Below are 13,639 nucleotides of genomic sequence, written 5' to 3' on the forward strand. Positions count from 1 at the left end.
AAAACCTGAAAATCATGAAACAAATTGTAGAATGACATGCTCCTGATCTGTATATCGATTGGGTACGCGCGACAATTTCTCTATTGTTCGGAATAGAGCGCGTAATTTACCGTAAAACAGTCCATATATTGTTCATTGTTTTAAACAGTTCGTTTTTTGATTAGGTTTTTCACCTCGAACATATATCATGTTCTAAAAGAGTTCATTTCGATCGATGTTCAATACAGTCCATATTCATAATTTTAACGTTTCCAGAGTCCGTCACTATAGTTTAACAGTTTTCAATTGAGTTTATTGTCGTTTCATAATGTTCTTGATTATTTTGGCTTGATAGCAATTTGATACTTCAATTGTTGTTCCAGGCAATTTGAATCTCCCCGACATTCGTAAGTTCGCACGTTTTGTATAGACGGTTTCTCGGCAATTGTTGAAAGCTTTCGCTTGGTCAGCTTTTTGGTTGATTCCGTCAAATTGTTGCCTGTCCTGATTGTTGTCCGTACTTGTGGTTGAAATCCGTTGATCTGGTTCGTTTCAGATGGTTAATTCAAGTCGGTTTTGTCACCATTTATAGTATATAGGGTAGATTCTATTTGATTTTATTCTCAGATTTCCACGATACACAGAATATAAATCTTATAACATTTATCCAGACTAGCTTAGAATGGTTTACATCGTCTTCTCTCTCCTATCGAAAGATATCGGAGTCGTATTTATACGTTGATCATAAATCCAATTAAATGCTGTAAACGTGAGCTCGTGATTCACGTTATAAACAGAAATTCCTATTATCTCAACAAGGGTAATTAGGTACATCGTACGGATGGGAACTTAGATATAATTATTTCAATCAGTGCCAAAGGTCTTGAGAATATAGATTTTAATTTGATAATGACTGGATGGAACCTGTTATGTTCTTAAAACTGGTGTAATTTGATTCCTACGAAAGTCTTGGTTCGAATTTTGAGAAAAATTAACTTTGTTTTCATATTTTTAACATGAAATGGGGTACATTTGGGGGTTAGTTGCTATAAGCCAACTGAATGAAATGAACCCTGCCCATAGGCTTCCATCCCTTTACACAACTTGATGTAAAGTAGGCGAACAAAATTAGTTACCTCCATACATGAGCATGCCAAACTTTTCTGCTGCCCGGGGCGAGTTTCTGATAATACTTTTAAAAGTCAATGATCAACCAAAATATTTCATATATATATATGCTTTCATAAAATTCCATAAGCAAATTAGGACGGCTCATCCATTAGCCAACGTCATGAATATTTTACATTGTAACAAAGCTGAAAAATATCAGACGGTTGTTTGTCATGTTGGAAAGGCTAAAGTAGAAAAAAGACAAAACTAAAATGGTGAAATTTTAGTTTCAAACTCCCAAAACCAACCTCATCTCATAGTTTGCGTCGCTATACACTACCGTTGTCCGTTTGCGGGGACGTTGTAACTCACCGAAGGGCTGATTCAAACATCGAACCGCAGACCTGATTCCAAATATAATAAGAGTGTGAGAGCTGGTTGCCCCACGGTGGCCCACCTTTCCCTACTTAACTTTTAAAAAATGTTTCGGTGTATAAAGAGATTATAGACGTCGTTACACGTGAGAATAAATAAATTGAAGGTCAGGTAAGACAGAAACGTTCGTTTTATTAAACAAATCATCAAACTAAGCAAAAAACTCACTGTATAAAATCGAACTCATTTATTAACAAAAAGCAAGTCACTTATTTCTATGTGCAATCGCTACTTTGCTGTCAACAAATGTCTGAATGAAAGACTCTTTCGAATTTCGGTACTAATCAAAGATAAACTTGACATCGAATACCTCGAATATATATATATATTTTTATCAGAACTTTGAGAAAGATCGCGTGCAACTATCAATTGAGTATAGCCAATTGTGAGTAATACACATTATGCAATGCACAAAGTTGGAAAATCATCCCAGCCAAGCTCAACCAATGAATCAAGAAAATCTTTAGCATTTTTTGAAAAATCCGTTTACACTCCGACGTAGCAGTGAACGTTTTAGAAGTCACACAGACAGGTGCATTCATATTATTAGGTGAGTGAACACATAACATTGGCAAGACCCTCCAATTAATATCCTGCACACCTTGGGCAGACTGAAACAACTGGATTTTTGACGTGAAATGGAACACTGTGAATCACAGTGTGATGAACAAATTGGTGTTGACGGTCACTGATGATCAAGTTCGGCTGCAGTATGAAACAGATCATTCACAAGGTGTAAAGAGAATAAAGAAAATTTATGGAAAGGTATTGCGGATAATGTTTTTTTAAAGGGATCAACATACAAACATTCAACGACCGTACATGACATTCGGCTGCTACGGGATGGGGCAAAATAAACATTTAATAATTAACAGCGTATTGCTGACATATAGGCTACGGTACATATTGAATTGGCCATTATTACTGTAATAGATTAGGTGTTTCAAAAGTATAACAGCCCGGAAGTTCCTATACATTCGAGTATCTTTTGTTTGATTATTTCTGGCCTAAGCCTTGTTTTAACTAGGCTTGTGTTTTTTGTAATTTATTTTTGTGTATGTGCTGGTGGGAGGGCACATGATATTTCGCATGTTTTGAACTTTTTTAAATGTTTCGCTCACCCTCCAGAATTCTCCATTTTAAATTTGTGTATATTGTGGAGTATTCGAATAAACTATCTATCTATATAACTGCAAATATATGTGCTTGGACCTCAGGTACTGCTGTGCGAGAAGATTTCTGGACTCCACGCCGACGTAGGGTGGTTTACGTAACCGCTGGTCGATTACGGTTTTCCGGACGAGAAGCCGTGGCCATATGATTATAGGCTTTCTTGCCCCCTGAATAAATATGTAAATTGCAAATCCTGCCCTTTCCCGAACGAGGGCATGATTTCCTGTCGTCATGGTTGATTAAACATGATTGACGGAGCTGGCTTTTGTTGACGTCATTCGTTCGATGTGCAGCTGAAGTGTTAGCTAATCCCAATTATTCCTCCTTAAAAACATAGTACGGTAGGTCTGCGATGGTTAGCCTACTCGTTATCATTTGCATTCTTTAAAATCACGTACTAATGCAGTATTGTTTGCGAACATAAATTTATGCAATACAGTAATAAGTATCGTAAATATAACTGAGTTTACACCTTGTAACAGAAATAAATATTCTCTAATATATTATGAAGTTGAAGCATCAATCTGTCAATTCAATGTTTTCTTCTACTAACTTTACTCATTCTTCAAGTTCATTATTGTTATTTAATCACAATTTGTACTGTACGGTAGTTCTTCCAAATTTAAAAAAAGTTAATGATAATGTGATTTTGTACCATACTAAACAGAATCGGTTTCGGAAATATTCGCTTAGAAAATAAAATATTTGAAACTCAGATCCCCAGCCTGCCAGTGGTGACTGCTTATGGTTTCTGCCCTTCGATTAGTGCGGTAGGATTTTTGATTTTGTTGAATTATCTAATTATTCATTTCTAGAATTTGAGAAAACAGTTGTAAACGAAATACTGACCGATATCCATACTACCAATTTGTCTATTCAATGCCCAGATGTCTCACGCCATGGAAGAATGGGGAATAGAAGAGGATAAGATGGGAATGACCACTGTTTCTGGTACAGTCAAGCTCATGAAAGATAAGCAAAATTTGATTGGAATAAGCATTGGCGGAGGTGCACCCTTATGTCCATGTCTTTATATTGTACAAGTATTCGATAATACACCAGCTGCAAAGGATGGATCTTTGGCTGCAGGTGATGAAATTGTTGCTGTAAATAGCAAATCAGTCAAAGGGCTATCAAAGGTTCAGTTGGCTAAAACAATACAAAGCATAAAGGGTGAAGTCCGAATCAACTTTAATAAACTACATGCAGATCCTAAACAAGGCAAAACATTGGATATTGTTCTGAAAAAGATAAAGCACCGAATTGTTGAACAAATGGATTCAAGTACAGCAGATGCACTTGGATTAAGTCGTGCAATTTTATGCAATGATGTTTTGATTAAGAGACTTCAGGAAATGGAACAGATTGGTGGAGTATATCTTGGGCTCATTGTTCACATAAAGAAACTTCTAAAATCTTATTTTAATTTGTGTAAAACTCACCGTGCATTCGGAGATATTTTTGGTGAGATTGGTGTACGTGATCCAAACTTTAACGGAGGTGAGGCTTTCGGGAAGTTTAGCGAAGCTCATCGTAATTTTGAAAAGTCTGGCTTCACTTTGATGACAACTTTAAAACCAATGTTGAATGATTTGAATACATATCTCAACAAAGCTATTCCGGATACGAAAATGACAATCAGGCGCTATGCAGACACAAAATTTGAGTACTTGTCGTTTTGTCTCAAGGTGAAGGAAATGGATGACGAGGAATATAGTTATGCTGCATTACAGGAACCACTTTATCGCGTTGAAACAGGAAATTATGAATATCGCTTAGTTTTGCGATGTCGCCAAGATGCTCGAGAGCGGTTTGCCAAACTTCGAAAAGATGTTATGGAAAAGCTAGAATTACTGGACAACAAACATGTACAAGATATCGTCCATCAGCTGCAAAGATTTGTTGCTGCTATTTCAAAGTATCATGATGACTGTCAAGCAAGTATGAAACAAGCTGATGTATTTCCAGTAGAAGTTGACTTGTCGAGTGCAACGTTCGAATATGATAAAAAAGACCGATTCCACGATCCGGAATATGAAGAGACTTTAGAATGAAAACGATGTTAATTGTCAACAATTCTAGTGCATATTACAGGTCAATTTGACCGGAATATCAAAAAAACAAAGGAAGTACTCCCTGTGTAAAATCTGAGAATTTTTATTAGGACCGTTTTGTAGTTTTGTCTGCTAATTCTTCGTATCCATATAGATTGGACCTCAAACTATTTATTCTATTGAAGCAATAACCTTTTTCAATTTACATGTGCATTTAATGTGAATTTTTGCTTTTTATTTCATCTGCTATCTTTGCGTAGAATTTTACTGCATAAGATAGTTTTGGAAGTTTTCTTTTATTGAATATATAAATTATGAAATGTAAAACAATGTGTCTTCAATATTGTGCTCATTTTGTCTGAAGTTTTCATTTTTTTGAATGTGTCTGATTAAAATTTTGTTGCCAAATGGTATGTATACTTTAAGAAGAGATTTTGTTATTTCATTTAAACTAGTACTGTTAAATCAAATGGTGAATTATGTTCATTTTATACATCAAACGCAGTGTGATGTTTCACTCTGTATGATTAATTTCAAAATATTAAATGAATAATACTTGAAATTCATGGCTGCTTTAATCGTTTTTGTCAATATAAATCAAATCCCGATACATAGTAATGATTCTAATGAAGATGAATTGTGCTGAACGATGAATTGCATGCTAAGTTCTATGTTTTCCCATTTATTGTGCATGTATTGTATGGTTGGTGATTATGTGCAATTACTTGTCCTTGATTAAGATATAAGATGCTGTAAATTGTATGTTGTTTTCTTTTAGTATTTTATTAACTTACTAATTAATACTGCACCTATTATTTATAATGGGAAAAGAAAAAGGTGGATTTTTAACTCCCAAGGCTATCGCAAATCGCATTAAATCGAAAGGTTTGCAAAAATTACGATGGTATTGTCAAATGTGCCAGAAGCAATGCAGAGATGAGGTAGGTTTCAAAAAATATGTCTTAAATATATTCTTTTCATACTATTATCTCTCTATCCACTTTTTCTATTTGCTTTGCCATGACATCAGACTTTGAACCTACATCTAATGAGTTAGTTCTAACTAATAAGCTATTCTAATATGCCATCCTAACATAACTAGTAGCTCAAAACTCTGAATAACATGATATATTGTCATGACAGAATGGTTTCAAATGTCATTGCATGTCAGAATCTCATCAAAGACAACTATTGCTGGTTGCAGAGAAACCAGGTGCCTTCAATGACCATTTTTCAAATGAATTTTTGAAAGAGTTTATGGAGTTATTGAAGCGTCGTTTCAACACTAGAAGAGTTCACAACAATGTGGTATGCATATATTATTAGAAAATTTTTGCTAAATCATACATTGCCATAAATGTTGATACTATTAAAGGGCTATTATAAAACTTATTTGAACTTATTATTCAAAAAGTTGAATACCTGGTACAATCGAACTTGAAGATCATCTCAATATTATTTGTTGTTTTAGGTTTACAACGAATATATTGGATTCAAGGAACATATTCATATGAATTCAACAAAATGGGTCACACTTACTGAATTTACAAAGTGGCTGGGACGTGAAGGTACATTAAATTAGGTTAGGTATATTTTCCTTTTACTAAATATTCAATTTAAAAAGTATAACCACTGGTACCCATGAAATGATTGTCATTATTGAGGACTCTGTTATTGTGCAAATAGGTTATTGCAAGGTTGACCAAACAGAGAAAGGATGGTTCATACAATACATTGACAGAGATCCTGAAGTTATTAGACGGCAGAAAGAACTCGAAAAAATTAAAAAAAAGGAAAAAGACGATGATGAAAGACATGCAAGGTAAGTTTCAGCCTTGTGAGTAACTGATTTTCTTTTCCACTCTCTTGAGACATATTGTTTCCTCTTCAGTTCATTGTAATATATTCTTTTTTGTAATGGAAAGTTTTCTGAATATTTTTATCATTGCTTTCAGAGCTATTGAGGATATGGTTCGTAGAGGGAAAGAGAGAGATGGGGATGAAAATGAACTAGAATTACCTTCAACAAGTAACGAATTGCAGAGGGAAGATGAAGATCAAAAAATAACTTTTGCAATGCAGACCCCGTCTGTCTCTTCCAAAAAAGCCTCTACAGCAGCCAAACCGAGGGTTGATATTGCAAAATCTGAGAAAGTGTTTAATTCAGCGTCAGGACAATATCATAAAATGAATAATAAGAAGCGGAAGAAGACAGCTTTAGAAGAAATCATGGACGTGAGTTGGGAATATTATTCATGTCTAAAATCTATTATAGTCGGCTCAGACCAAAAATTGTGCTGAAATTAACTAAAGCATTTGATATTCCTGACTTTTACATCAATCATCTTTTCCCTGGGTGAGCTAAATATGGTTCTTCCAGTCGTTAATCAAACAACTTCTCCAGATGTTACTGTATTTACAATGAGTGTACAATGATCATTGCATTGCATGTCTGAGTTTCATTTACTCTTGTGACAAGATAGCTTATTGAGCTACTTATCGGATTTGGTTTGGTAATTGATGACAAACAATTCAGATGCGTCTATGAAAGATGAGGGAGCTTAAGTTTAACAATCCTTTTGGATTAAATATATCTCAGGACTCAAGCGTGCTATAGCTATTCTGCAAAGACAGTATTATTAAGAAGGCAAGCGTATTCCTAATGCTTTTCATGTTCTACAAACATATGATCTAGAATCTTAAAGAAAAGCCTGCTTTTATTTTGGTAAATAAAGTATTAAATTATATACATTGAATAATCTTTTCTATTGCTTACAGGAGGAAGAGAAAAAACGCAAAATCGTCAAAAAGACTGACTACTGGTTGACCACTGACATTATTGTAAAAGTTATAACAAAAAGATTAGGTGAAAAATATCATAAAAAGAAAGGTGTTGTATTAGATGTTACTGAAAAGTGAGTTTGATTTCTGATAAGGTTGCACAAATTGAAGTTATGTTTGCTAATTCATTACTTTTATTTCAGATATACCGCAATTATAAAGATGATCGATACTGGTGCCAAGATTAAGGTCGACCAAATGCATGTTGAAACTGTTTTGCCAGCTTTAGGTGAGAAGATAACTTATTTATACAACAAAAACTGAGGAAAACTCAGTATTGTAATGTTAATTTACTGTTTCAGGTAAAACTGTTCTTATCCTAAACGGAGCATATCGCGGATCAACTGCAACTCTTGAGAATGTAAATGTTGAACAATTCAATGCCACTGTCAAAATATCTGAGGTAAGTGCAGCACTCTTTCCATTTTGTATGGGAAAGGCTGTTGTTTTACCGCCGAAAATGAACTTCTCTTCATCCCTACCTACTTATTTTTGTGATAATCGGACTTCGTTAATTCTGAGTTCGTGTTTCATCATCATATTAATAATATTGCAGGGCCCACTTGCTGGTCGAAAAGTTGACGCCATTCCATATGAAGATATTAGTAAGAAGCATGAATCGTCAAGATGAATGAATGTGGATTGCATATTTTTCAACAATTAATTTGATAAAACATGTTTACATAGGGCAATGGGGAAGTTTTGATGCAACTCTTATTGCAGTCGCAAACCTCCTATGGTTATACCTGATAAGCAAATTTTTTAATGATTTCGAATTAAATCAATATTTTATAAATATCTTGGTCTTTTTGTGTCAGCATAGCTTTATAAAAGAAACGAAACTTGAAAATATCGACCGGAGTGAAATTATGTTGTCTCCAAACTAAAACTCGTAATAGTCGTCGTCTTTCAACATATATGGCGGAGATAGGTCGACTTTTGCAGGTAACGGTAGGTTCCGCCGCCTATGAGTATATAGTACAACTTATAGCGGCGATGAAATACGTGATAAAATCGGTAAATATCTGCGATTCGAAAATAATTGCATGTGCTGGAAGTATTCATTAAATTTGAAATTAGTCCAGCTGAGCTGAGAGACGACAAAGATATATTTTCTGTAATTCGCTGTGATGCAACGATATATGTAGGGAAAGTCGCTGCCTGGAAACCCAGATAAGGTTTAAACGCGCAATGTTAAAGTATAAAGAGGATAGGATTTACATATTTATCCCGGGGGAGAGGAAAGCCGATAAGACGGCTTAATCATATGGCGAACCACGGCTTCTCGTCCGGTTATCCCAGGATTCACTGTCATTTGGCAGAGGTGGTCGGAGTCGAGCAAGAATAGCCAAATCTGACCCAACTGGCAATATTTTCGTCCAAACAACATCTCTGAATAGCCTTCTAGCAGCATCAGCCATTTTTTAGTGTTGAAAATTCAACTCCCAACAATGAAACTGTCATTTAAATTCCAACCTGTTATACCTATGATTAGGACGTTTTATGAAATTTCTTCACTGCGAGGATCAAAATCTAACACTATATTTGCAGCTGTATGAATATCTTAAAAGTGAAGGATTCAACGTTTGGATGGATATTCACAGAATGAATGGCTCTACATTGAAATCTATGACAGAAGGTGTTGAAAATGCATCAACTATAGTCATGTGTGTTACTGAAAATACCAAAAGAGTCATATTAGCAAAAGAGTTGGTAGGAAAGAAAAATTGAAAATGACAGCATGATAAATATCCTTAAATCACACACACTGACACTTGACTTTAGCATTTACCAACACCACTTTACCGATGATTGGCAATATAACTTTCATGTTCATTCGTTACTTTACAGAATCAGAATACGCTACTGGGAAAAAAAGTACCTATACTTCCCCTGATGTTCGATCCAGGTTATAGGCCGAACGGGTGGCTAGAAATAAATATGGGAGTAGCATTGTATGTAGAAGTTGATAAAAATGAACCATTAAAGAAATTTTCTAAAGAATAAAACTCAGATTGAACAAACCCAAAAAATTTATTCCATTCATCGGAATAATTGTCCAAACGATTATGGTTTACATTACGTGAGCAATCATTTAGTTGTCAACATGTTGACGAAATAAAACTTTTCTCTGTTTCACGCGATACTTGTATTCATGCAGCATAGTTATATACCCTATATGTCATCAAATAATTATGTCGGCAGTAGTTTTAGCAATATCGTTATAATTCTACTTCAGCGTATGTAGATCTGGTAATACTGAGTAAGGCTACGGAGATTACAAGACATAGCTAGAGAAAATTTTGAACCAATGCTTTTAAATTCTTGTTGCTTCATTTAAATTTGGATCTACTTCCAGTCTCTCTGAAGTTATTTTTTCTAATAAGTTGATTAAATTATGGCAACATAACAGTTCATAACCCATATCAACTTGAACAGACGATTCATATTTATTACCAGACTTTGTTGTATTTATTTTTTATAGTTTCACACTGTTAAAATATTTAATAATTAAAAAATAACTGAAAAAACAGATGAATCAAGATAAACAAATTCAAAATAAAACCCTAATATATACATCAGCAGCAGAGTTGTTCCAACAAGTTCCTTTTTCCCAAACTATCAATAGTACTCCATTGCTATATTCATTAAGTTGATTTCACAAACCTAATTTACTCATACGAAAATAAAAATAATTTTGCGTGTCACTTGAACTTTTTTGTGTATGACCATACAGCAAAGTTTCAGGAATGCAGGACGCTTTATACAGAAGTTATGTTATCTTTAAAATATGTTCCAAACGACCTCTTTGGCGTTGGAGACAGACTTGAATCCGTGTGCAAATAATGTTAATTGTAAATCATTCATGCGGTTTTCTGCAGAAGCGCACTTTTTGCTGTTGGAACATGTACATCACTAATTTGGTTTTCTGCAAAAGCGCACTTTCTGCTATTAGAACATGTCAATAGCACAAAAAATGTTGACTGAGGTACAGCACCTCCGAAGAAGGTCTTACAGATAGGGTTTTGTTTTTTATCAATTCTAAAAAAAACATCGTGTTAAAACAAGTGCACAAGCAGCCAGAATTATAATTTCAAAAATGCAAGTAAATTTTTTTATTTTGATTTTTACTTCTATTGCGTACAATCATCGCCACGTTTGTATCTCCAACAAAGTCATAAGATTTTACCCGGAATGTTTAGCCGAGATATCAGAGTGATGTTTTGAGTAAGAAAAATTGACATATTGATTTTTTTCCCATAAAATGAAGGCATTGTTATGATTAATACTGTTCGGTTAATTTATGCTTAGCATACTTCGTTTTTAGGGTTGAAGTGATAGAGTTTTTCAAAGTTATACAAACAAATTTATTCGATCGCATATTAATTTTCGCAAGGTGGTTTCATCGCAGCAGGGCCGTTCGCGTAATGACTTATCGGTTGCCTCTTACTGCGCCAACCACTGAACTACAGCTTGAGAAGGTGTGCATGAGCCTTTATCGATATTTGTGGCGTTTTGAAAGATTTATTGCACATAAGAAGCGCTTGGCAAGTTTTTACATTCATATTTCTTCAACCTATTTAATACAAAAAAATCAAATAGTACAACCATTTGGAACAAAACAGGCAAAAAAAACTTGATTTAAAACAATTGTTTTAAAACATTTCTTTTCGAACAAATCCCTACTTACAGAGATCGTTACACTCAGTTAGGTGCTGGCATAACCATTGCGTAATCAGTTCCAAACATTGCATAATTAGTCTGAAGACAAAAATGGAAAAGCTCAAAAAGAACGTTGCGTGGTGGTGCTTGGGAAGTTCAGAAAATCATTTGGACAATTGATTGAGATGACCAGTGGTTCCAGCGAGACAATATCTTTAAATAATTGGATAAATCTAAAATCTTAGAATTCGTCATAAAAGAGTGTGCGCACTTGATTGATATTTTTGCGCAACGGATACAAGTCTGTCTCCTACGCCGGGGAGGCCATTTGGAACATATTCTAAACAGAGCATGACTTTTGCGCAAAATGTCCTAATTTCTGTAAACTTTGGTGTACAATCATAAACAAACAGAAGGTAATTTATGAAAATAAATAAATCACTCTATTTTTATGTCGTTACCCTATAAATTTCTGTAAATATTGTAAGTCATAGTGAAACAAGTCGAAAGTTTCTATATATTATTTTATCAAGATGTTGTCCCAATTTTTATATTCCTCTTGTAGCGAGAGTTTCGAATTTTTTATTATAACACTACTAACTCTTGGACTTGCATTTAGAAAATTACTGCATTTCTTTCAAACAAAATTTTATACAGAACACAGACATAATATTATTACGTTCAAAACTCGATGAATACGGAACAGTACTTATTTGCAGTAACATATAATGATATATAAATATTTTTCAATATACAAAGATTAATTTTCAATCCATGGGAAAAAGGACCTTTGGTGAGAGAAGCGAAGTTTCAAAATAAATGTGAAACAATTTAAGGTGCATATGAACTAAGTGCACATAGTTTTTTATCAGAAAAAATGCTTTACCTTTGACTCCATTTCAAAAAAAAAGTATATCCCACATTCACTTAAAATTTGAAGTCTTTATTTCATTATATCCGATATTGACAATGTTTATTTGAACATGCCCTCTTCAAACTATTTGAACCCCTTCCATCGAATTATTTACAATATTATTATAGGCCAACTATTTTGTAATATTTTATATTCTTAAAAAGTGGGTCATGGCTCCATGGAGAGAAAAAGCAGGTGATACATTAGTATTTACAGATGTTAAAGAATCAACTAAGCTGACAGTTCTCGCATTATTCAAACAATATTTTAGTTTTCATTACATTTGGCAGAATATATATACGACTTTTATAGAATATTTAAAGTTGGCACAACAGATAATTTAAAAATAATTTAGCAAGGATTGATTTTATTGCAAACGTGTACAAAATAGGCTTCAAGGATATCCTTGTCGAACACCTTTCTTATTTTTGACACTTTTGCTCGTATAGCCAATTGAAATACCCCGAGTCTTCGAATGAGTATATATAGGCTTGATGTACTTTTATTATTTTATCCTTGAATTCAATCTTATAAAGCACGGTAATGCGCTATCAAAAGCATTATTGAAATTCAGTGGTATTGTTAGAGATTCTCTGTTTTTATTTTGCTCTCTTAAGAATACTTAAGAATGCAGGTTTGTTAAATATTTTTCATCCCTAAATTTTTGTTGATGTATATAAATATTATATATGGTAGAAATTATTTCAAACTATTTTATTAATGTCTTCGTTAGGATTCTGTAATCAGTATTTATCAACGATATTGGTCCATAGTTTTTATATTATGCAGTTCACCTTTGTACGGATTAAAATTGTATATCCTTTTTTATTATGCCGTAACAAAAGAGCAAGGATTGAATATATGCTATAAAAATATGGCTCAAATAAAAATACACATCACTGCTGAGTGCTAACTAACATGGCCAAGAACAATAAAAATTCCTACATGGCGTGCCCAGCAGCAAGCCGTTGACTACAAAACTTTTGTTTTACAAGATTATTTTCTGTTGGAAGCATTTAGTGAAGAATTACTGGTTTAATGATATGAGAAGAATTCTACAATTAAGTACATGTGATTAGGGTTGGGATTTCGGGACCAATTTTTGAAATCCCGGTATCGGGATATCCCGGGATTGAGCCGTATAATCCCGGGATTTTTCGGCATTAATTAAAAGATTGAAACAAAAAAACTTGCATGACAATAAAATCACGTATTTATTTCATGTAATATCAGCGCAAATATATTAAAGCATCTACCAGTAATCGGTAGTTTATTTTTCACCAATAGGCACAAACATACAAATTGCAATCAATTATAAATAGGCCATATTTCAGGGTGAAGAAGACGCGAGAAACCAGTACTGGTTATCGAGTAGCGGCACCCATAAAAAAGGCTAACACCATATTATAAAGAAGAAAAAGTCGAACTAAGTAGGCCTATGTGTAAATTGAAAAAATCTAGGTCACTGGTT

General features: G+C 33.9%; 3 protein-coding genes across 3 annotated transcripts in view; 2 read left to right on the forward strand and 1 right to left on the reverse strand.

Moving 5' to 3' along the window:
• LOC120340187 (pre-mRNA-splicing factor SPF27-like) overlaps positions 1–13,639 on the reverse strand; it is a 237,111-nt gene that overhangs the window by 98,907 nt on the left and 124,565 nt on the right. The gene's annotated exons all lie outside the window — the stretch shown is intronic.
• LOC120340180 (PRKCA-binding protein-like) lies at positions 3,105–5,529 on the forward strand. The gene has a single exon (XM_078115986.1). It carries the CDS (start codon positions 3,585–3,587, stop codon positions 4,749–4,751), a length of 1,167 nt encoding a protein of 388 aa, XP_077972112.1. The 5' UTR covers positions 3,105–3,584; the 3' UTR covers positions 4,752–5,529.
• LOC120340181 (DNA/RNA-binding protein KIN17-like) lies at positions 5,562–8,388 on the forward strand. The gene is made up of 9 exons (XM_039408476.2): positions 5,562–5,692; positions 5,895–6,059; positions 6,223–6,319; positions 6,438–6,573; positions 6,707–6,986; positions 7,530–7,666; positions 7,736–7,821; positions 7,895–7,995; positions 8,149–8,388. Exons 1-9 carry the CDS (start codon positions 5,573–5,575, stop codon positions 8,221–8,223), a joined length of 1,197 nt encoding a protein of 398 aa, XP_039264410.2. The 5' UTR covers positions 5,562–5,572; the 3' UTR covers positions 8,224–8,388.

Source organism: Styela clava, chromosome 9, assembly GCF_964204865.1.
Source record: "Styela clava chromosome 9, kaStyClav1.hap1.2, whole genome shotgun sequence".
Lineage (NCBI taxonomy): Eukaryota > Metazoa > Chordata > Ascidiacea > Stolidobranchia > Styelidae > Styela > Styela clava.

Bases quoted from the DNA above. Each gene is read 5' to 3' on its own strand.
- LOC120340180 (XM_078115986.1), top strand. From the start codon at position 3,585: ATGTCTCACGCCATGGAAGAATGGGGAATAGAAGAGGATAAGATGGGA.
- LOC120340181 (XM_039408476.2), top strand. From the start codon at position 5,573: ATGGGAAAAGAAAAAGGTGGATTTTTAACTCCCAAGGCTATCGCAAAT. The intron at 6,060-6,222 runs GTATGCATATAT...TTGTTGTTTTAG, and splicing joins GAAGAGTTCACAACAATGTG to GTTTACAACGAATATATTGG. The intron at 6,987-7,529 runs GTGAGTTGGGAA...TATTGCTTACAG, and splicing joins CTTTAGAAGAAATCATGGAC to GAGGAAGAGAAAAAACGCAA.